This window comes from Bison bison, unplaced genomic scaffold, assembly GCF_000754665.1.
Source record: "Bison bison bison isolate TAMUID 2011002044 unplaced genomic scaffold, Bison_UMD1.0 scf7180017864472, whole genome shotgun sequence".
In the NCBI taxonomy this organism is placed as follows: Eukaryota; Metazoa; Chordata; class Mammalia; order Artiodactyla; family Bovidae; genus Bison; species Bison bison.
This window is the reverse complement of record NW_011495033.1, coordinates 6016248-6040434: the sequence shown is the minus strand read 5'-3', so window position 1 is coordinate 6040434 and position 24187 is coordinate 6016248. Positions and strand designations below refer to the sequence as shown.

Here is a 24187-nt window from a genome sequence, read left to right as displayed (position 1 = left end):
CGCCCCCGCCCGCCGGCGCGGGCGCGGAAGTCGGGGCCACGTGAGGACCGCCAGCTTCAGGTTACGTCTTCGCAGGCTCCTCCCTTGGTCTCTGCCTGTCCGCTCCTCCTTCGCTGCTGCTCAGGTCCCCCCTCGTTTCCTTTTTCCAGTCCTACTGCGAGCTCACTGGAAATCAGCTCGCCCCAAGCCGCTAGAAACACGCCGATGCCATAAACAGAAAGGAATTTGAGTCCGGCTGTTTAGTTTTGTAGTGACCCAAAGCCTGTTATACAGAGTGAAGTAAGTCAGAAAGAGAAAAACAAATATTGTGTATTAACACACACACCAGCCAATCCTAAAGGAAATCAACCCTGAATGTTCATTGGAAGGACTGAAGCTGAAGCTCCAATATTTTGGCCACCTGATGCGAAGAGCTGACTCATTGGAAAAGACCCTGATGCTTGGAAAGAGTAAAAGCAGGAGGAGAAGGGGACGACAGGGGGTGAGATGGTTGGATGGCATCATGGACTCAGTGGACATGAGTTTGAGCAAACTCCGGGAGATGGTGAAGGACCAGGAGGCCTGGCCTGCTGCAGTCCATGGGGTCGCAAAGAGTTGGACACAACTGAGCAACTGAACAACAAAAAACAACAACAACAACACACACACACACACACATATATATAGAGAATAAAAAAAAATAGTACCGTTGAACCTATTTTCAGGGCGGGAATAGAGACACAGGCATAAAGAACGGACTTGAGGGGAACAGCGAGGGGAGAAAGCCGGGAAATTGAGAGAGTAGCTCAGTGCTCTGTGATGTGAGGGAGGCTCAAGAGGGAGGGGAATATATGTATACTTTAAAGCTGATTCTTGTTGTACAGCAGAAACCAACACAGTATTGTAAAGCAACTATCCTCCAATTAAAAAAGAAAAGCCAGCTCAAAACTATAAAATTTTTAAAAAGAAAGAAAGAAATGTGCTGATATCCCCAAATTTTCTTTAGCTTTATGTTCCCCTGCTGCTGCTGCTAAGTCGCTTCAGTCGTGTCCGACTCTGTGTGACTCCATAGACAGTAGCCCACCAGGCTCCCCCATCTCTGGGAGTCTCCAGGCAAGAACACTGGAGTGGGTTGCCATTTCCTTCTCCAATGCATGAAAGTGAAAAGTGAAAGTGAAGTCGCTCAGTCGTGTCCGACTCTTAGTGACCCCATGGACTGCAGCCTACCAGGCCCCTCTGTCCATGGGATTTTCCAGGCAAGAGTACTGGAGTCGGGTGCCATCGCCTTCTCTGTTAAGTTCCCCAACCCCATTAAATTGCGACCTAGACAACTCTCTGGTGAAGAAAAAGGAGAGGATCCAAGAACTCTTTTCTGAGATGTGCCCACTAGGTGTCATTCAGCTACTCCATCAAGCAGTGAGGGATTGGAGAGTACTGGGTGCAGGTACCTGGCAAGCGCTTTAAAGTCTGATTTCTTTGTCTAGCGTGGAAACCCGGCATGGGTAGTTTTTAAAACCTGACCCAGATGATTCTGGGGCTTCTCAGGTGGCACTAGTGGTAAAGAATCCACCTGCCAATGCAGGAGATGAAAGAGACACTGCTTTGATCCTGTATTCTTGCCTGGAAAACTCCATGGGACAGAGGAACCTGGTGGACTACAGGCCGTGGGGCTGCAAAGAGTCAGACACAACTGAGCGCACACACACAGATGACTCTAATGTGTAGCCAAAGTTAAGTCACCCTTAGACTTTTTAAATTGTTATTACAATGCAGAATTGTGCCACTGTTTCCTTACTGCTCCCTGCTGGCTGAAAGTGCATTGCCTGCTAGACTTCAGGATGAAAATAACTATCTTGAGGGAGTACACCTGGCCCTGGTGGGGCTTTCTCTCTTCCTCCTCTCTTATTCTAGTCCTATGTGCATGACAAACACGTAACATACAAGAGCTGGAAGAGCAAAGTCCCCAAGAGGCAAACGAACTTACAGGCTTACGTAGCAATACCTGAATGGCAGAGACCAGGACCCTTATCTCTGTTATCTGTTGAGATGAGCTAAAAGTGTCTTATATTTTATTTCACCCCATATTGCCTGGGGTCAAAATACAGGTACCGGATAATATAAATTTGTGGCTACTTCCAATACTGGAAATGACAAGAAATACTCTTTAGTGCTGCTCATCAAAGTCTGTACTATCTATATGTGAAAAAAATTGCATAGTGATCCACCACCAGACAGTATTTTTAATAACCTCTCAGCTGACAACTTGATTAGATTTTCCTTTATTTTTTTTGTTGAAAGCAAAGAATTTGAAACCCCCTGTGTTGCAAAAGTTATTGGAATTAACCACTTTCTCATTTTCTGGGAGGTAGGCTAAAAAGACTTTGAAAAATGTGTGAAAGTCACTCAGTTGTGTCCAGCTCTTTGCAACCCCATGGACAGTAGCCCACCAAGCTCCTCTGTCCACGGAATTCTCCAGGCAAGAATACCAGAGTGGGTTGCCATTCCCTTCTTCAGGGGATCTTTCTGACCCAGGGATTGAACCCAGATCAGACACTATCAGATCAGACACTATCAATTATACCAGTTACTCTAGGGGCACTTTGTTTAACCTAATATACCCAGAAAGGCCTAGGAGAATTAGAATATTGTTCATTTATATAGACCTTTGTTAATCTAATTTTTTGGAAAGATACTTGTATCTTAAATGCTTGAAATACATTTCCTCGAAAGTTTGGAGCTGCAAAATTAGCTCATTCAGTACAGGTAAAATATATACCACACAATCTAATTGGCTGTGCCAGTTCTCATAGTTAAACCAGCTGGTCAAATCAAACTCATCTTCTATCAGAGAGTCTGACATCGTTGTTAAATTCAAGTGGATATGTTAATATACATCCCTGGGATGCTGAGCTCTAATGCTAAATCAGATGGGAAAAGACAAGGGTCTTGAGTTTGTATGCAACTGCCATTATTATATTGTCAGGGCTCCTTTCTTTGTTTTGTTCTCACTTCAGGGACAAAGCATATTTTGTCAGGGGAAACGTCAGTAAACTGCTAACCTAAAATAATCAAACAGCCAGTTATTTTACCAGCAAAAGGGGTAGCAAAAGCGGCAGCAAAGAATTGCAATTCAGGACAGGGAACTCAAAGGACAGGAAACTCTTTTATTATAGAGGAGGGGAAGTTGGGATAGACGTCTAGAAATAAAAGGTCCATTGGAGGAGTTTGAAGTACAGTGGCTTTTTATTGGCTGAACTGTTGCCAGGCAAGGGGGAAAATCTTTCCGCCCCCTGCTGGCAGAAATAAAGCAGTGTCATTCCCTGCTGGCGATGCAAGGTACATCTTTAGAGAAGGTACATCTTTAGAGAAGTGCAAGGAACACTTTAGAGAAGTGAAGTCGCTCAGTCGTGTCCGACTCTTTTCTACCCCATGGACTGCAGCCTGCCAGGCTCCTCCGTCCATGGGATTTTCCAGGCAAGAATACTGGAGTAGGTTGCCATTTCCTTCTCAAGGAGATCTTCCCCACCCAAGGATCGAACCCAGGTCTCCTGCATTGTAGACGGACGCTTTACGTCTGAGCCACCAGGGAAGTCACATCTCTTCCTATAGGGGTCTGTATTGACGTGAAGTTGTATGTACCTGATAGAGCTTCCTGCTTCTGGCCTCTTGACTCCAGGTTAGTTTTCCCTTAATTTTCACCAAACATACATCACCCATATTTCCACTCTATATGAATGCAAAACACCCAAATATAAGCCAAACACCCTATTTTTAATGCCAAACTTTGTCACTAACAAAAATCTGCATTAAATGAAGGACATCACAAACCCTGACCTTGATGCCTTGATTTTAAAAAAACTTCACTGGCATTGTTAGAAGAATGAAAAGCTACGGACTGGAGGAAAATATTTGCAAATCCTGTATCTGTCAAAGGACTTGTATCTAGAACCCAGAAAAAAAAATTCAAAACAATAAGAAAATAAAGCATTTAATATCACATTTGCATTGACAAAACTATTTCATCTTCTGGGGATAATTGCTTTAACTTTAAAGAAAAGCCTATTAATTTGAAAATTGTGCCTCTCCAAGTTGAATAAATTTGCAAACTCTAGTGTGAAATAGTATTATTTTAAAGGGAGACTACATAAATTTAAGAGCAAGTTCATTATCAATAAAGTGTCCTGCAAATTCCTCTTACAGCTTTTTTGGACAATTTACCTTACTACCAGTTATAATTAAAGTATTCTGTATATTGATTCATGTTAGAAGAGTGTATAAAATTGTTATTACTACCAACAAGGACCTACTGAATAGCACATGAAACTCCGCTCGATGTTATGGGGCAGCCTGGATATGAGGGGAGTTTGGGGGAGAATGGAAACATGTATATGTGTAGCTGAGGCCCTTTGCTGTTCACCTGAAACGATCACAACATTGTTCATTGGCTGTACCCCAATACAAAATAGAGAGTGTTTTTAAAATTGTTATTACTGATTAGTATTATTAAATGTTTTTGTCTCAACATAAATTCTTGTAACTGCTTAGCTAAGGCACATACTAACCTTTTCTTAGAGCTTCAACATTAGCTCATTCATATGCAGTGTAACATCAGTGAGAAAACATAATCACACTGCCTTAGGCCTTTGATTGTTGACTATTTTGCAAGCACTCCTTTAGTTTCAAGAAAATCTTGAGTTGAAATGAACAGTACATTAAATAATTGTAAAACTTATTCAAAACTCAAATAAAAAAATATGAGCTCACTGAATTGTCTTCCATATCTTTCAACAGTTCTATAAATTGGCAGTGCTTCATAGCATTTCATGTTCATGCTGAGCAATTTTAACAATTGTATCCATGACAGTTTTCATAGTCTGTTTCAGAAAACTGAACATAAATATTTTTACTTTGTGTCATACAATGGAACAAAGTCATGAGAATCATCAGACCCTTATTTTAAAATTTCAGTATTTGAATTTTTGACCTAACACAGCTAAAGCATCTGTCACAGTAAAGATTGGGTTTTCCATATCTACCTTAAATTCTTTTCTTACAGATGTAAAAGATTCAAAAATATCTACAACATGAGTTTGACATTTTAGGCAGTGGATTGACATTTCCTCATAAATGTAAATGTCCTTTGAAACAAAACTTACCCATATTATTCATTGTTAGTCTAGTATCACATAACTCACTTAAAACAAACAACAACAACAAAAAAGTCTGCCGTTTTTTCAAATTTTGAATCAGTTGATTTCTGACATTATTAAAAAAAATCTCCTATTCTACAGGTAATCATTTTTGGCAGCTTAATTGAAGATACTTCACTTTTTATAAAATTTAGTTCTTACTTTTTTCCATATCATTAAATTTTTTTCCACAACTAAAATAATAGATATCTTATGCACTGCAGGGCTTCCCTGGTGGCTCAGAGGGTAAAGTGTCTGCCTATAATACAGGAGACCAGGGTTCGATCCCTGGGTTGGAGAGATTCCCCTGGATGGCTAAATTAAAATATGTCTTACCAAAGCTACTAAGATGTGTCTGAAGTAATGATGTTTTACACTGCTCCATTTTCTTATTTTAAATTTAAATTACTTAAATTTAGGGACTCTCCTGGTAGTCCAGTGGTTAAGATTCCATGGTTCCACTGCAGGGGGCGTGGCCTCGATTCTTGGTTGGGGAACTAAGATCCTTCATACCAAGGGGGCATAGCAAAAATTAATTTTTTTTTTAAATTATAAAATTAGATTCTGCTGCTGCTAAGTCACTTCAGTTGTGTCCGACTCTGTGCGACCCCATAGACGGCAGCCCACCAGGCTCCATCCCTGGGATTCTCCAGGCAAGAACACTGGAGAGGGTTGCCATTTCCTTCTCCAATGCGTGAAAGTGAAGTCGCTCAGTTGTGTCCGACTCTTAGCAACCCCATAAACTGCAGCCTACCAGGCTCCTCCATCCATGGGATTTTCCAGGCAAGAGTACTAGAGTGGGTTGCCGTTGCCTTCTCCGATAAAATTAGATAAAATGAAGTAAAATTTAAAATTCATTTCCTCAGTTACGTTAATCACATTTCAATGCTCAATGAAAACGTGGTTATTGTCACCATATTGGGCAGTACAGCTGTAGGTCATTGATTCTTTTTTTCCAATTTAAGTGTAGATAATTTACAATACTGTGTTAATTTCTGCTGTACAGCAAAGTGACTCAGTCACATATACATTCTTTTTTATATTTTTTTCCATGATGGTTTATCCCAGGATATTGAATATAGCTCCGTGTGCTCTACAGTAGGATCTGTTGTCCTTGTGTGTGCTCATTCACTCAGTCATTTCTGGCTCTTTGTGACCCCATGGACTGCAGCCTGCCAGGATCCTCTGTCCACTAAATGTTCCAAGCAAGCATACTGGAGTGGGTTGCTGTGCCTCCCTCTAGGGAATCTTCCTGACCCAGAGACTGAACCTGCGTCTCCTGCACTGGCAGGCGGATTCTTTCCCACTGCACCACCTGCGGAGGCCAAATACGGTTGTCTGTGTAGGCCACTGATTCTTACGTGTTTCCCTTTAATTAATGCTTTAGTTGCATCATTTCAATTTTGAAACTTTTATTATCATTCAGTTATAAATCTTTCTAATTTCCCATGTGATTTGTTTTTCTGATCCATGATTATATTGATGTGTCTATTTTTCCCTTAAATTTTGCCCATTTTTGCTGCATGTACTTTGGGGCTATATTTTTAGGCACATGCCACATCTATGATCCATTATGTCTTTTAATGAATTACACCTTTTATAGTTATGAGACATTACTCCTTATTTCTGGTGTTACTCCTTATCTTGAAAAAAGTACTTTATCTGATCTCAGTATAGCCTCTTCAGCCATTTTATTGTTACTGTCCGCATGGTGTATATTTTCCCATACTTGTTACCTCAACTTATCTATGTCTTAAAATGTCTTTTTATGGGGGAGGAGTCAGACCTTGTGGCATGCAGGATCTCCTGACCAGGGATTGAACCTGTGCCCCGCTGTGCAGAGGGGCAGAGTCCTAAGCACTGGGCCACCAAGGATGTCCCCTAAAATGTCTTTTTAACAGCATGCAATTGGGTCATGATTCCTCATCTTCTCTGACAATCGTGTACTTTAATGTAAATGTTTAATCCACTAATATTGAATGCATTAATTATTGATATGACTAGGTCTCCCTTTTGCTCTTTATTTTCAGTTTGTCCCATCTATTCTTTATCCATTTTGTCCTTCCTGTCCTGCCTTCTTCTGGGTTAATCAAATGCTTTTAAAAATTCTGTTTTAGTTTCCTTGCTAGCTTTTTAGCTATACCTCTTTGCACTACATGTTAGAGATTCATTAAGAATTACAGTAGACATCCCTGAGTTTTCACAATCTACTTAGACTTCATTTTGTATCACTTCATGTAAAATATAAGAAGCTTGAAGTGTATAGTTCCATTTACTTCCCCTCCAGGCCTCCACGAGGTAGTTGTCATATACATTATACCTCTACAGATGCTATAAACCATAACACATGTAATTCTTGCTTTAAATAGGCAGCCTTTTATTTACTTATATCTTTACCATTTCTATTATGCTTTACAGATCAGATCAGAGTTTCTGTTTGGTATCATTTCCTTCTACCTCAAAGAACTTTCTTTAGTATTTCTTATACTGTAATTCTGTCAGAAATCTATACTTATCTTTATGGTAAATGTTTTTTGTTTGCCTTTAAAAAATAAAAATCTATCTTTATGCATTTTTTATTATGATAAAATATAATCAACAGGAAGTTTACCATTTTACTCATTTTTAGGTGTTCAATTCAGTGATATTTTGCCTTCTTTTCTAAAGATTTTTTGGTTTGTTATCTATATAGAATTCCAGATATATACATACCTGGAATTCTCCAGGCAAGAATACTGGAGTGGGAGCCATCTTTTCCAGGGAATCTCTTGACCCAGGGATCGAATCCAGGACTCTACATTGCAGGCAGATTCTTTGCCATCTGAGCCACTAGGGGAGCCCCAATATCTACCTACAATATCCTTTATTCTTGAAAGATGTTTTCTCTAGTGTTCTAATTTGACTTTTTTCCTTAGAAATTAATTTCTTTTTTAATCTTGTTTTTAATTTTTAAAGTTTATTTATTTTTAATTTAAGGATAATTGCTTTACAGTATTGTGTTTCTGCCAAACATCAACATCAATCACCATAGGTACACATATGTCCCCTCCCTGACTTTTTTTCTTTTAGAGCTTTAAAGATTTATTTTCAGTCTTCTGGCCTCCTTTGTTTCTGATAAGAAACAGTATTTCCTTGTATGTAATGTATCATTTTTCACTGGCTGCTTTCAAAATCTTTATCTTTGGTTTTCAGCAGATTGGCAGTAATGTACCTGAGTGTGACTTTCTTTGTATTTATTCTACTTAAAGTTTGCCAAGCTTCTTCTCTTTAATAAAGTGTTCTCTTTCTTTTTTTAAAGAAAATTAATTTATTTATTTTAATTGGAGGCTAATTACTTTACAATATTGTGGTGGTTTTTGCCATACATCAACATGAATCAGCCATGGGTGTACACGTGTCCCACCATCTTGAATAAAGTGTTCTTTTTTAAATATTTATTTACTTGGCTACATCAGGTCTTAGTTGTGCCAAGTGGGCTTAGCTGCCCCATGGCATCTGGAATCTTCCCAGAGCAGAGAGAGAACCATGGCCTCTGCACTGGCAGGCAATTCTTAACCAGTGGACCATCAAGGAAGTCTCCATCTCTTATATCTGTTCTCGGCCCCTCTGAGGGGCTCCTAAGAATCCCAAATTGCTCCTTCAAGTAGTTTTGTTATTGCCTGTTTCCTTCTCTTTCTTCTTCTCTGGACCACAAGTTCCTTTATTGATTCTCTCATTCTCAGAACTTAGCAGAGTACAGCCAACAGAGTGTAACAGTGTGGTTTAAAAAAAAAAAAAAAGGCAGGCAAGTAACATGACCCTTAACATACATACAGCCCAGCAGGTGTTGAAACAGACATTTTCAAGGTGCTTTAGGAGACAGAAGAGGAAGCAAGCATGTCTTCATCTGGGCAGTCAGGAAGCCTCAGGAAAGACAGCTTGATGACGTTGCTTGTCCTCTGATCAAAGGAAAATCCCATGAAAAAGCAGAGACTCTCTTAAAGACCCTCCCAACCCTGTGGGTCTCCACTGAAATGAAAACAATGTCTTTATTGTTTTGAATGAAGATAATGAATCATAGAGCCTAGACCTGGGTGATCTATTTCTCTAACATTGCAGCCACCCGCGATTTCTTTCCGTTCCTCTTGCCCATCTGGGAGCCTCTGAACATTTTCCTCCCTTACCCTAGAGTGTTTTCCTGGCCCTCTTCCCTTTGACTAACCTCTGAACATTTTAAGGTTTCGACTTAGACGTCACTTTCTGGAAAAGAAGGAGGCTCCCTCCTCTCGCTCAGGGTGAACCCTGTTGCCACACACCTTGCAGCAGCCCGCACGTCCCCTTTCTGAACACTTGCCTCATTATCTTGCCCTCTGTTAGGCCTGCTGTCCAGCGGGCTGAAATCTGTGACAGCGGGGACCACGTCATCTGGTTCCTGCCCGTGCAGAGCCTGGAATCTGGGAGGTGCTCAGAAATAGCTGTTGCTTCCATTGAATTTCAGCAGTTGCTTCAACTTCCTCATTTGCAAGGGAAAAACCAAGGCACAGAAGTGGGGAAGTGAGTTTTCCAACAGTCTCATTAGCGGCCAGTATTCTTGCCTGGAAAATCCCATGAATGGAGGAGCCTGGCGGGATACAGTCCACGGGGTCGCAAAGAGTCAGACACGCGACTGAGCATGCACACATGCGTTAGTGGCAGGGCCAGACGTGGCATTCAGGCTGGATAGCTCTCTCCCTGGGGTCCAGGGGAGTTGTCGTCTTGTCCTCCTTCTTTCCTTCCAGAGTGTGTGGATGGGAACATTGTGCTTTGGGGGGAGGGGGGTTGTTTGTTCTTTTGTATTAGCTACACTTTTATATCTTCTAAGATGTGCACAAAGGTAGAACTCTCCCAGGAACATTTTCGATTCATGGGGAAAACCCACCACTATTGAAGAGTGAAAAGTGGATGCTTTTAAAGTAATTTCCCCCTAACTTTTAAATTTGAAAACTTTCAAGCCTATAGGAAATTTGCATGAATTGGACAATAAGCATCCAGCTATACTTCATCTAGATGAAGTTGCTAACATTTTGCACAGTGGTCTGCTTTCTGTCTCTCCCCCTGAGTGTGTGTGTACACAGACTTTCTTTTTCATAAATACACACACACTATATCTATGTATATACTCTCTATGTACAGATACATTTATATTTTGCTGACATGTATGTATGACATACATATGACATATGTAGACATATTATATTTTATCCCTGACCACTTCAGAATCCCTCAGAACAAGAGCATCCGCCTACACAAATACAGCACAATATCACAATGTTACAATACTACTAGCTAATATACATCCATATTGGAACCTCCCCAGTTATCTGGATTACATCTCAAAAACTGTTTAAAATCCAAGATCTAATCAAGAATCATGAATTGCATTTTGTGGCTATGTCTCTTTAGTCTTGTCTAATCTAGAACAGTTTTCAGACTACTTGATCTTTCATGATACGGGCAGTCTTGAAGTGTCTAGCCAGTCGTTTTGCAGAATTCCTCTAATGTGGACTTGTCTGATTGTTTCCTCATGATTGGATTCAGCTTAAACTTCTTGTCGTTATGTTTCTTCAGCAAGCTTGGCTAATGCCACGGGTACCTTCCCATTGCGGTGCCTTCATTTCCGGTGTCCTGAGGCCCTAGGACATTTACCAGCTACCCAGACCCCTAGGGCAGCGAGGAGGCCCAGGGAGCCAGCAGGTAAAGGCCAAAGCTTTGGTCTTGGCAGAGGTCACTGCCTGTGGCAGCTGCCGACTTCGGGGGGGCACTCCTGTGGGGCCCCCAAGGCTGAAGCAGTAACCTCTCCTTTCCACCAGGCGCGCTGGGTGGCCACTAGGTCACCTGTGGCTGCAGTCACTCTCTGTTGACACAGCTACAAAGGGAACAAAAAGAGGGTATGGCTGTGCCAGTGTAGTCCCACCGGAGGGAAGGGACAGTGAGAGGAGAGGGGAGCAATGACAGAGGGAAACAGAATTAAAAAACAGACCAAAAAGTGGTAGATGAAGGGACACAGACACAGCAGAGGAGAGAAAAGCGGAAACAGAGCAGCAGAGACTCAGAAGCACAGGCCCCCAGGGGGAAAAGACACTAATGTTCTTCATTAACAACTTCCCAGCCCATCTCAGAGGCCCTTCAGCTTTGGGATTTTTGGGGAGTGAAGCAAGTCTGTGTTTATCCTGGTCAGATTCAAAGGGCACCAGGGTTTCTCCCCAGGGGCCGCATGGGGTCACCTACTCAGTCTGTACTTTTCCAAACACGGAACTTCTCCTCGGTGTCCCAGGAGCCAGAAGGCCCTGGGCCAGAAGTTTCCTGCTCAGAATGTCTCCCCTCCTTCCACGAGGCTGTCTACAGATGGGGAAGCCTGCTCAAGACACATCTGGGGCAAAGGGGAGGAACATGAGAGGAGCAGACAGACCAGCGCCTAGAAAAGAGCAGAACCCTAAAAATAGCCTTCCCTCTGAGTGGGGAGGAACCCAGAATCCCAGAAGCTGCCGGCGGGTGTGACCTTCCTAACAGGCCGAGGATTTCTCACGGGAAAAGGGACTCAGGGGCAGGGAGTGGAGGGGCAGAGAGGCTGCTCGGCTCCTGGGAGGGAGCAGGGTAGAAAATGGGACCTAAGCAACAGTTCGGGCTTCCCTGGTGGCTCAGTGGTAAAGAATCCACTTGCCAATGCAGGAGCTGTGGGTTCGATCCCTGAGTTGGGAAGATTCCCTGGAGGAGGAGATGGCAACCCACTCCAGTACTCTCGCCTGGGAAATCCCATGGACAGAGGCGCCTGGCAGGGCTACGGTTCACGGGATCGCAGAAGAGTCAGGCACAAATTAGAAAGTGAACAACTACGAGAGCGACAGCTCCACCAAGACGAAGCTCATCCGGATCCACTAGGGAAAGCCTCCCGGTAGAGGGACTAGATGTGGACAGAGAGGGTTTCCGGGCAATAATGTGCACTGTCTGAACTTCTCTTTGGCCAGAAGAGAAGAAAAGGGAAAGAGGGCAGTCAGGAGCCATGACCCTGCTTTTAGGACTCACAGCTGAACCCAAGTGAAGAAGCCCCTTTCTGCCCACTTTCCTTGGCCAAAGGAACACACACAGGGCCCCGTATCTTACCAAGGAGGTTGAGGGGCGTCAAGGGGCTGGAAAGGACCTCCCGAAAACTCTCCAACCATTCACGCTGCTCCTTCTCACTGGGGCAGGTGAAGACGAACCTCCGGTGGGGGGTGACGATGGTGAGGCCAGCTTTCCAGCGGTTCCCTCGGATGCCCTTGGGCAGGTCTTCAAACACCTGGTACCCCTGTTCGTTGCTCCCAAGAAACACCTGGCCCAGCTCGAAGGCATCCTGAAAAGAGAGGACAGAGGTCATCAGAGGCCACACCTGGGGCAGAGGGCCACCTGCAGGCCTGAGAGCCCCCAGGTCCATCTTAGTAAGAGGGCTGTGTGTGTGTTGGGTGGGGAGCTGTGCTGGGGATTTCAGCTAGGAGGACCCCCGAATTTAAAAGGCTCAAACTATAAAGGAAATCACACACAGCCTCTGTTTAAATGAGCTTCTCTGGTGGCTCAGTGGCAAAGAACCCGCCTGCAAAGCAGAAGAGGTCGGTTGGATCCCTGGGTCAGGAAGATCCCCTGGAGGAGGGCACCGCAAACCACTCCATATCCTTGCCTGGGGAATCCCATGAACAGAGGAGCCTGGCGGGCTACAGTCCATGGGGCACAAAGAGTCAGACACGACTTAGCAACTAAACAACATCTGTTTAAATGATACTTAATGTTTGCATGTGTGCATGCTAAGTGACTTCAGCCATGTTCGACTCTTTGTGACCCCATGGACTGTAGCCCGCCAGATTCTTCTGTTCATGGGATTCTCCAGGCAAGAATACTGGAGTGAGTTGCCATGCCCTTCTCTAGAAAATCTTCCCAACCCAGGGATGGAACCTGCATCTCTTAGGTCCCCTGTGTTGGTAGATGGGTTCTTTACCACTAGCACCAGGTGGGAAGTCCCATACTCAGTGTTTATGGAGAGCTAACTCTGGGAGTTGGCGATGGACAGGGAGGCCTAGCATGCTGCAATCCATGGGGTCGCAAAGAGTCAGACACGACTGAGTGACTGAACTGAACTGAACTCTGCACTAAGAATTCAAGTGCTTTATATATAGTAACTCACAGAATAATCCTCAGGGCAACCTCTGAAGATGGCAGTGTTATTAAGTCATCTTCTGATTGAGGAAACTGAGGCAAGGAGAACTGAGTGCTCTGTCAAAATGCCACGGGTGCACCCCTAAAAGTGGCAGGGCTGGTCCCAGAGCCCAGACAGTCGCGTTCTAGAGCTGTTACTCCCAACTGTGACTCTCCACAGCCTCCACGTTGGAAGGCAGCCCTGGAGACTAGAGGATGGGGAAGTCCTCTCTTGGCTACCTTGGCAGCTTTTGGACACACGTGAAGGACTTCTTGAAGGCAAGGGAGAGCAGTTTCATGCCCAAGGATGACTTAGAGACAACCGTGATGGTGTCTCTCACTGGGTCTCTCCAGCCCTGTCGCATCCCCATGGTCCCCGACCAGCTCTGACCCCACCTCTGCCTGCTGGTGCTCAGCAGGGGGGCCATCAGTGACTCTTACCAGTGGGTTCTTGTAATAAAGCAGCCTGCGCTCCTGGGGATCCAGAGCAAACCACCTTTTCTTGAAAGGTTCTCTCTGCTGCAGAAGAGGGAACTTTGTATCAGGCTTGGCCAGGCAGGGGTGGGGCACAGAGGTCAGAGGGCCAGCCTGGGCCAGGACGAGGGAGCTGGCCAGTTCCTGGCTTGGCAGTCGGACACCCCAGCGCTCGCCCCACCCCCGGGCCTTGAGCTCTGACGGCTCCAAACACCCTCCTCCACCCCAGCTTTCCCTTGCGGCCTCCAGCCGCTGCCTATGTGCGTTGGAAGAAGCATTTTCCTCTTTCTCAGGCTGTGGACAAGATATCTCAGAAAAAGGAACCTGGGAAATCAGAAGTGGCTACTGCTCAGCGCTTCTGAAAGCCCTGGCCTTGGCCAAATTCTAACCTAGGTCAGGGGAAGGAAAGTCCCCCTAAGAGCCACAGGGGCGGTGCCACCAGCTGCTGAAGTACAAAAACCTGCAACCCTTTACCCAGCCATCTGAGGCTCCCTTTACTGTGACTGCCTAACACTTCCACTGTCATCTTAACAAACATTGCTTCAGCGTATTACACCTTAAAAAAAAAAAGCATCAGAAAGCTGTTGCTTTGGGTTTTTTTCTTTTTTTTTTAAGGGAGTTCCTCTGCTTTCCTCTGGGAGAAGGAAATGACACCCTACTCCAGTATTCTTGCCTAGGAAATCCCATGGACAGAGGAGCCTGGCAGGCTACAGTCCACGGTGTCGCAGAGTCAGGCAAGACTAAGCACTCACACATCTGCTTGCTTCTTCCTTCTTCTCTCCTCCCCCTTCCCTGCTTCCCTGCACCCTGCCTCCTCTGCACAACCCCCCACCATCTCCATCTTCTGGCTTGGAGCTTCACCGCACCAGCATCCAGGCTAGGTCTGAGATGTCCTGGGGCGGCAGGGGCCTCACTGGCATCCAAGCATAGGTACCGAGGTGAGTTCTCTCAGACCAATCACTAGTCCTGCCTCACTTGATCGGTCCTGGTAGGGCCCCAGCTCAGAGCACACAAGTGTTCAAGAGCTGCCCCCCAAAGGAGCTGTGCTTTTCAGCTGTGCTTTCCCTTTTCAGCTGTGCCTTCCCAAGAACAGGGTCAGATAGATGATGTAAAGACGAGAGCCACTGATGGCGATGCTGATCAAGAAGGAAGATGCCCAGTTGCAGGGAGAAGCGCCTGACCACCCTCCAGCCACCCTGTCTCCCACTTGGTCCTTCACCCCTGGAACTCACAAAAGTCCATTTACTTCCGCTTCCTCCCTCCTCCCTGCCCCTGGTTCCCCATTTTCCCACCTTCCCACTTTGGCCCCACTGCCCACTGGCACTGAGGCCATGAAAGTCCCCCCCAAGGAACATGGGCTGTACCTTCGGACCGGTCTTTTCCATGAAGCCTTGTTTGAGATAGTTCCTGGTGATGAGGGGCACAAGCTGGGGGAAGAGAGACACACACTGACCCCCTGCCTCCCACCTAGGAGGCCGAGCTTCCCCAGCGAACTTGGCTCCCCGACAAAGGGGGAAGTTTGCAATGGGGAAGGATGTGTGCACATGGTTATATTTGGTATGGATGCAACGCTAACATTTCGACAGAGCCCGACAACAGCACCCCAGATGTCTGCAGAGCTAACCAGCACAGCTGAGTCTTGGTATAAAGACTTAGGTTAAGTGTTCTTTCAGCAATTCCAGGAGGAGGACACAGGTCAGGCTCTGAGGAGACTCTCCAGGTATCGGGGGGAGGGGGTTGCATTCTGAGTATCTACTGCGTGTCATCGGATGGATGGCATCACCGACTCGATGACATGAGTTTGTGCAAGCTCCAGGAGTAGGTGATGGACAGGGAAGCCTGGTGTGCTGCAGTCCGTGGGGTCGCAAAGAATTGGACACAACTGAGCGACTGAACTGACTGACTGTGTGTCAGGCTCTGCGTGTAATTCTCAACCACCCTGTGAGGTGGATGTTATCATTTTCATGCTCTGAATGAAGAAACAAGACCTCAGAAAAGTCACAGGATTTTCCCGAAGACATGTCACCGGTAGGATGAAGAACTTTCACCACCTAGAGCCGATAGACACCAGCCAGACCCTAGTAGTAGCTATATTGCTACTCTATGATGCTCAAGTTTAAATATGCCAGAACCTTCTGATCAGGCCCTTGGCCAAGACCTGGGCATTGGTGGGGATTCTGAGCCAGGGCCATAGGAGGCGATGGCAGGATGGATTAAGTAGAGAAAACTCTGGACTAGGAGTCAGGAGACTTGAGTTCTAGCTCCAGGTCTGACCTCAACCAGCTGTGTTATCTTGTTAAGACCTTATGCCTCTCTAGGCCTGTTTCCTTCTGTGTAATAAGGATACCGTATTATGTGATCTGCAAGACCATCCTACGCTCAGAGAAGCTTCCAGGGATTGACACTGGCCTCCTGTGCTCCAGGGTGTCAAACTGGCAAGTATAGAGCTTCAGATGAGAACAGAGCCTGGGTCGAAAGCAGGGGCAAAGGGGATGTAAGGTTTGGGAGTAGGAATGGGAAGTCTGAAGGGAGAAAGTTGTGAGCGAGAAATCAAAAATATAAAGGACACCACTCCCCTTTCCCTAAAATGCATTCTGTAGGCTTTAATTCCTTCATTTGGAGCAAAGACAAGAGTTCTAATCACTCAGTTGTCTGAACTGAAGCCAGGGCAGGGTGAATCTAGGCCTTGAGGAGAAAGGGGCTGGGAATGCGGTACTATGCACTGCACCTTAGATGCCCTGGCTCACTGGACACATGCAGCCCTGGAGGCAGAGACTGTCCCAGTGGTGACAGATGAGTAAACTGCGGCTAGGAGAGGTGAGGCCACTTGCCCTGCGTAACACATCAGCTTCCCTGCCTTCGGGTCCATGCGTTTCTTTTTACAGGACCACAATCCCACCGGGGTCCCCCAGGTTTCTGGCATTGGATCCCTGAGCTCGAGCCAGACTTGGGTGGTTGCTCAGAACCTCACACCCTATGTAGACATGGGGGAGGCAAGACGGGGAGAGAGGCAGCAGGGAGAAAACCAGGGGTGGATAAGGGGTAACGATAGTGGAGGCGGGAGGAAGAGGACGTTGAGGATGTTACCAAAGCCCAGTTTCCCCCGCATGGGCCAGCCGAGTTGGAGAGCTGCCCAGACAGGGAGGCGGGGCGTCTGCAACTTGCCCTCAGTGTCTCCAGGCAGCAGTCAGCACCCCCACGCCACGCCCATGCAAGTGGGCGTTCACCCGCTATGGCTGCTGACTCTGCAGGCCGGGAGGACCCTGAGCCAAGCCTGGCTAGAGGAACTCGTGGAGATCTGCCATCTCAGTGCATCCCTAGGTCTGGAGAGGACCCCCATTCCAGACACTTCGCTCCCTGCAAACTGGGGAATTAATGGGCACTTAGGTTTTCAAGAAGGATCTAACAGTTGGGAATAGGAAAGTCCCAGGAATGGGACTTCCCTGGCGGTCCAGTGATTAAGATTCTGCACTTCTACTGCAGTGGGGCACAGGTCCCATCCCTCATCAGGGAAATAATACTCCACATGCTGTGTGGTATGGCCAAAAAAAAAAAAAAGTCACATGATTAACATGGTCTTTCCATCCCCTATCTCTTACAAAATCCTTCCAGAGCAGGCCTAACACAGGGACTAGAGTACAGCACCTCAGAGTTAGAAGAGACCCTGAAGATGACCCAGACCAAGCGCCACCTTACAGATGTGGGAAGAGCTGCTCAGAGAGGCAGCCTCACCTGCAGTGGTCACACAGCAAGTCAGGAGCAGACCATCCGCAAGGGCCCAGGCCTCCCAGCTCACACCCTCCAGCTCACAGCCCACTCTATACAGCTTCCCCGCCCAAGCCTAAGGGATGTACGTGGATGCCCCAGACGTCTGAAGACAACTGAAATGAAGTTCTCAGGCTCACTGTCACCTTGGCCATGAAAGGCAGACTCTTCCTGTTAGAATGATAATGGGAAAGATCCCACTGCCTTCCTTAAAGCAGACTAGGAAAGGGCAAAGTGGGGGATGTTCAAGTGGGAGGAACACCTTCGGTTATGCCCTTGACCTTCCTGGGACTCAGTTTCTCATCGCTGGAATGGGAATAATCACCTCACCTAACCGCTGGCCGAAAAGGACGATTAGATAAAAGGGATGACAAGATAAACCAGGTTCAGAAGCACATTGTAAGCAGTATGTGAGGGACCTTTTGTGCATTTCAGTGGGAGAAGTCAGAAAGAGATGCCCAAATCCTGAGCCTTTTGACACTGTGAGTGACGGATCCCAAAGGGGAGAGTCTGATCTGCTTTTTGGAGACTGCCTTGCCAACGGTGAGGCCATAACCCCCAGCCTCCCCAGGAAAAAACTTTTGGTTTCCCGCTGAGGTCCCCAACCCCAAGGCTCAAGGTCTTTCCTGCAGTCAAACTGAGTCTGGCCTCTGCATGTCTTTGAGGTCAGCCAAGCAGGAGCACAGGAGGTGGCAGACAGGAGCCGTGGAAGGTGGGGTCCGCATTTAGCTCACCTCAGACTCTGGGAGCTCAGGAAAGGCCATTTTTAGGTATTGGAGACGGGCTGCACGGAGGGCGTTGAACCAGTCCACTATCTCCTGCAGAGAGACATGCAAAGGACAGACAGACAGTGAGACTGAGTGCCAGCTGGGGGCCGGGGGGGCGGGCAGCCGAGGCTGGTAGCAGGAAGCCAGCTGGGTCTTCAGGTTTGGGCACATGCACACCCCCCAGTCCTACTCAGGCTGATCCCAGGGAGGACGGTGCCAGAGCCCAGGGCGTCCCCCGAGCAAGTGGGAAGCAGAGCCCCAGGGCCATGGGAAAGGACCAAGGCCAGCCGCACAGGAGTTATGCAGCGGCCCGGCACAGTGCTTGGCTCCTGCCAGTGTGTGTAAGCATCACCCAAGGATCTCGTTAAAATGCAGATTTGAATTCAGCGGGTTTGGGGTGGGGCCTGAGATTCTGCATTCCTAACAAGTTCACAATGATGAGCTGCTGGTCATTGGGAGACACGTTGAGGAGCAAAGGTCCTCGGGTGTCAAAGACCGGCCTTCAGGTGGGGGCAGGTGCTCCTGGGGATGCTCCATCAGTGCAGATGCTCATCACCTGGAGTGCAACGTAGGCTGAAGCTGGCATGGACCTCCTGTGTCCCTCTGGGAGTGCGCCTCCCTCAGCAGTGTCCACCCTCGTTTCTCACCTGCTGAACCCCTTGTGCCAGCTGGTTCTGCCTCTGCTCTGCTGCTCTTCATTCAGTCCTTACGGCAGCCAGAGTGATTTTCAAATTGCAAATCTAATTGAGTCTAGCTTAGAGTCCTCTCCACTACCTTCAGGGAAAGAGTCTTAAGTTCTTTAGTATGACTTACTTTGCCCTCTGGACTTCCCTGACAGCTCAGACAGTAAAGAATCTGCCTGAGAATCTTCAGGAGACCCAGGTTCGATCTCTGGGTCGGGAAGATCCCCTGGAGAAGAAAATGGCAACCCACTGCAGTCTTCTTGCCTGAAGAATCCCACAGACCGAGGAGCCTAGTGGGCTACAGTCCGTGGGGTCACAAAGAGTCAGACAGGATGGAGTGACTAACATTGTCACTTTCACTTTGCTCTCTGAGCTCTTTCCATACAAAATCATTTGCAATCGCTGCCCCCACGTGCTTCCCTTCTCTTGGAACACTCTGCCTCACCCACCTCTCTGCCCTCACTCTTGATACACCTTTTATCTAGAACATTCTATTCATCCTGAGAGTGAGTTTAGATGGAATAGATTTTTGCTCCACCCAAACCCTGATTCTACGAAAAATGCCCCACCCATTCTCAGCCGCGCACCACCCATCCACAGTTGCAGTCACACTTGCTGCTATGATCCTACTCCTTCTTGGCCACAGAATCTGGATGAGGGCTGGACCAGTACAGAGGCTGAACAGGGCTTATCAGATCCTATCTCACAGGAGTATGGAAGAGGAGAGGAAAGACCTGTTCAAATAGCTGCTGTGCTGCACTTGGATGTAATACAGTGATTGAGAAATTCATTTGAATTTGGTTTCAAAGGTATGAAACATCAGTACCTTTTCTGTTTTAGGTCAAGCTTTGCTGGTTCAGTATTCCTAAGCTCTCTTGACCAGGGCATTAAGAACCGTATAGGGTTTCAGGCACTAAGGGAAGGGGATCATCCCCACAGAAGACCCACCTAGGCCTTCACTTTGGAAAGACTCTTCCGGTCACAAATCCAACCTGCGTACAGGTTGGTTTGCCCTTAAGTTTTGCCTGTTTCAGTTCTCTATACATGTGTTCCTGTTTGCCACAGACTTAAAGCTGTCCACTTTTAATTTGCCCACCTGGCTACTGCAGCCGTGAGTTTGTAGCCCCCCATTTATGCCCATCTAAGGGAGAAGCTGGGGCATCACCAGGGAGAGGAGACTGGCCAGAACCAGGTTGTCAGCTGCTCTACAGCTGGGCCAGTGGGAAGGAGTCAGGCACCATAAGTGTCTGAGATCATGGGCACCTCAGCAAAAGTCCTTTAGCAGAAATGGGCATGGTGAGGTAGCCACTGGTATCCAGTCAGTCTGGACATGGGGCCACAGCAGTGAGCCCACCATGGACTGAGAGCCAGGGATCTCCTCCATGTCTCCTAACTGCACCAGTCCCAAGATTCTGGTAAAGCCAATGGAGGGAGCTGAGAAAAATGAGTGGCACTAGGCTTCTTGGCAGTTTGGGAAATGAGATCCTTGCATTTAGAGAAACTAAGAAGCGAGACGTTACTTGCACTCCTGGGTTTATAGAACAATGTGTTCCTGTTAAGAGTGTATTCTGTCTGTCTCCAAACACACACAGAATCATACACACCACAGTTCCTAATTCTAACCTCTCAGGCAGCCCAACTATGCTTCTGTCCTCTGAAATAAATACCCCTGTTTCTTTTCCACTCATGACCCTTTTAAGCTGGTTTGAGTGTTCTCCTTCTCGGCATACTCACACAATTCTTAAGTAGAACCTCCTTCTTTGGATCGCCTTTCAGAGTGCCCCCTCCCCAGACTAGGCCACTTACATGTCTCCCGTGTGTCTCCAGCACAGCCCCCACCGGCATCATCACAAGGTCTCTTCAGTGCCTGTTTCCCCATCTGTCTCTTTCCCAAGACTATGAGATCCTAGAAGCCCATTCATGGCTCTGCCTCATTCACTCCACACCCCAGTGCTGTGCACGTTGCAGGGAGGGGCGCTGTAAGGATTTACTGAAAGAGTGAAGTCCTGAACACAGAAATGATCAGGCACGGCTCTCAAGAGCTTGTCTTCCACTGCTGCCACAATCGTGAATAAATAACAGTGACCACTAATGTTTATAATGCACTTCACAGTAACGAGATGCATTCACATTCATGGTCCACAGTCTCTCAATCCTCAAGACCCCTCCGGGAAGTGGGTATTATCAACCATACACAAGCAGACTTAGGAAGGGAAGGGACCTGCCCTAGGAACACACAAGGCAGTGGCAGAAGCAGGGTCCCAACTTCTGACTCCAAACCCCAGCTCTTCAGACCACGCCAGGAAGTCAGCCCAGACGGTGGAGAGAGCATGAAGCCTGCTGAGGATGATCCATGGTCAGTATCCCAGTGCTGGGGCCTCGTGGGAAGATCCAGGCCTGTATCTGGTTTCTGACTCCTGCTGGCAAGGGTCTTCCTCCAGCAGAGGCACATGGGGTGGTAAGACAGGTGCAGAGTTCAGGAACCATCGGCCACATGACTCTGAGCAAATTACTTAACACACCCCTGCCTCAGTGCATGCGTGCTAAGTCGCTTCAGTCGTGTGTGACCCTTTGAGATGCTATGGACCATAACCCACCAGGTTCCTCTGTCCATGGGATTCTCCAGGCAAGAATACTGGAGTGGGTTGCCATGGCTTCCTCCAGGGGATCCTCCTGACCCAAGGATTGAAACTTCATCTCCTGCAACTCCTGCATTGCAGGTGGATTCTTTACCCCTGAGCCACGAGGGAAGTCCCATGCCTCAGTAACATGGGGATAAAACATTTCCAGGGTTTTGAAGATTAAGAACTGATGTACAGGACTTCCCTGGCAGTCCAGTGATTAAGACTCCACGCTTCCAATGATTCCATCTTTGGTCAGGGAATGAAGATCCCACATCCTGCATGGCGCAGCCAAATTAATTAATTAATTATTTTTTTAAAAAGAAAAGCAACGATGTATAGTGATCACCAAGAAAAGTGCCCAGCACAGAATTAATAGCAAATCACAAAACATCAGCCCCCACCTTTGCACCTCCTCACCTCCACTTAGCATCTCTGACTCTTGCCCAGTCACATGACCCTGCCATTTAGAGCCGGCTTTTGTCTTTGCAGCTGTACTATTGACCTGCTCTTCTCTGATGGAGCTGACTTCCTGGACCTTTGATAGTGCTTCTCAAACTTCAGCGTGCCTGAGTATCACCTAGGGATCCTGTGAAAACGCAGTTTCTAACTCAGCAGGTTCAGGATGGGCCCAAGACGCTAGTTCCAACAAGCTCCCAGGTGATGCTCATGCAGTTGGTGCCAGACCACACACTGCGAAGGGAGGCCATGGGATGCGCTGCTGTTTGAGCTTCTAGTCATCCCTCCTCTCATATTTGGAATCTCTGGCTGCACCTGATTGGCCACCTCTGGGCATAGTCCCGTCTGCTAACCGGACGCCCCTTGGTGGCTGTGCACCATCCAGACACACCCCTGATCCCCGCCAGGTTCCTCTCCCAGTTCTCGCTCTGCTTTAACTTTACTATGTCTCTGACCAGAAGTGACAACAGGGACTTCCCTGACAGTTTGGTGGTTAGGACTCGGTGCTTTCATTGCCGTGGGCCCAAGTTTGATCCCTGGTTGGGGAACTAAGACCCCACAAGCCACACAATGGCCAAAAACAGAAAGTGACAACAGATGAAAGTGAACAGCAGCATTGCGTCTCAAGAGGCTGCAGCGCCAGGGAGTCAGGGAGCTGGGCCTGCGAGGTTCGGGGCTGCTGAGCTGGAGGCTGAGCGGCAACGCCACCCTCTCACCTTCCCATTCTCGTGGTACACAAACAGGTTCCGAACGCGGCCGTCTCTCCGGTAGGTGATCTGCAGCCCGTGGGGGTTCCCAATCTTCTCTGTCTGGAAGGTGGCATTCAAGTCCTTGATGCTGATGACAGCTTTGGGGTCTTTACCCTAAAAGAGAGGAATCGGGTACTCAGGATGCCTACAGTCAGTGGAGTGACTTCTCCTCACCTTTGCCATCAAGCCTTAAGGCAAACATGACCAATTCGGAACTCCACACAGGTTTTTAATGTTCTTGCTCAAATATCAAGATCCACAGATATTCTACCATGCTCTGTATCCAGGCATCCCACTAATCCTGCTTAATCGGCCTCTCTGAGCTGGAAGGGGGCTTGGAAAGACCGTAACTTGGCACTTTTCAAGTTTTTCAGCCATAGAACTTTTTCTAAAATAAATCATTAGGATTTCCCTTAGCGGTCCAGTGGTTAGGACTCCACGCTTCCACTCTAGGGGGCACGGGTTCAGTTCCTGGTCAGGTAACTAAGATCCTTCATGCTGTGCAACCGAAAAAAAAAGAATTTATAATGAAAATCCATGGAAGCCAATCAAATAAAACAGGTAAACCAATAAAAGCAGGGGTAGGCCTCAAAGCATGTCTTCCCATACTATATACTCTGTTCTCAGGGTCTGAACACATTTTGAGCACTCCCTGATGCTAAGAAGGCAAAGGGAAAACAAATGTTTCCTTTCATAACTGATGAGAGAAAGAAAAATGATACCAACAGTCTAGTCCCATAGTAGCTGTAGCTGTAGTCACATGTAGATACTAAAATTAAAATGAATTAAAGTTAGGACTTCAGGGACTTCCCTGGTGGTCCAGTGATTAAGAATCCCCCTTGCAATGCAGGGGACGAAGGCTCAGCCCCTGGTCAGGGAACTAAGATCCTACATGCCGCAGAGCAACTAAGTCCACGAGCCACAACTACTGAGCTGGCGCGCTCTACAGCCCTATGCTCCACAATAAGAGAAGCCACCAGAGTGAGGAGCCCGTGTACCACTAGAGAGTAACTCCTGCTCGCCACACCTAGAGAAAGCTTGAGTGCAGCAGTGAAGACCCGGCACAGCCAAAAATAAGGAATAAATAAATATTAAAAAAAAAAGAGGCGCAATCTCTATCCCCTCCCCGAGGACTGATGTTGAAGCTGAAACTCCAATACTTCGGCCAACTGATGCAAAGAACTGACTCATTTGAAAAGGCCTTGATGCTGGGAAAGATTGAAGGTGGGAGGAGAAGGGGACGACAGAGGATGAGATGGTTGGATGGCATCACCGACTCAATGGACGTAGGTTTGGGTGGACTCCGGGAGTTGGTGCTGT

General features: G+C 47.1%; 2 protein-coding genes across 2 annotated transcripts in view; both read right to left on the bottom strand.

Annotated features, from left to right (window-relative positions):
- RNF135 (ring finger protein 135) overlaps positions 1 to 2839 on the bottom strand; it is a 15896-nt gene extending 13057 nt beyond the window's left edge. The window contains exon 1 of the mRNA XM_010861701.1: positions 2756 to 2839. Within this exon, the coding sequence (XP_010860003.1) occupies positions 2756 to 2839 (84 nt within the window). The remainder of the gene's footprint in view (positions 1 to 2755) is intronic.
- Positions 2840 to 10343: 7504 nt separating this feature from the next.
- Positions 10344 to 24187, bottom strand: part of ADAP2 (ArfGAP with dual PH domains 2) — a 37977-nt gene continuing 24133 nt past the window's right edge. The window contains exons 7-12 of the mRNA XM_010861700.1: positions 22835 to 22981; positions 18323 to 18406; positions 15188 to 15250; positions 13791 to 13868; positions 12288 to 12516; positions 10344 to 11052 (exon numbers count right to left, since the gene is read on the bottom strand). Coding sequence (XP_010860002.1) covers positions 11018 to 11052; positions 12288 to 12516; positions 13791 to 13868; positions 15188 to 15250; positions 18323 to 18406; positions 22835 to 22981 — 636 coding nt within the window. The 3' untranslated portion in view covers positions 10344 to 11017. The remainder of the gene's footprint in view (positions 11053 to 12287; positions 12517 to 13790; positions 13869 to 15187; positions 15251 to 18322; positions 18407 to 22834; positions 22982 to 24187) is intronic.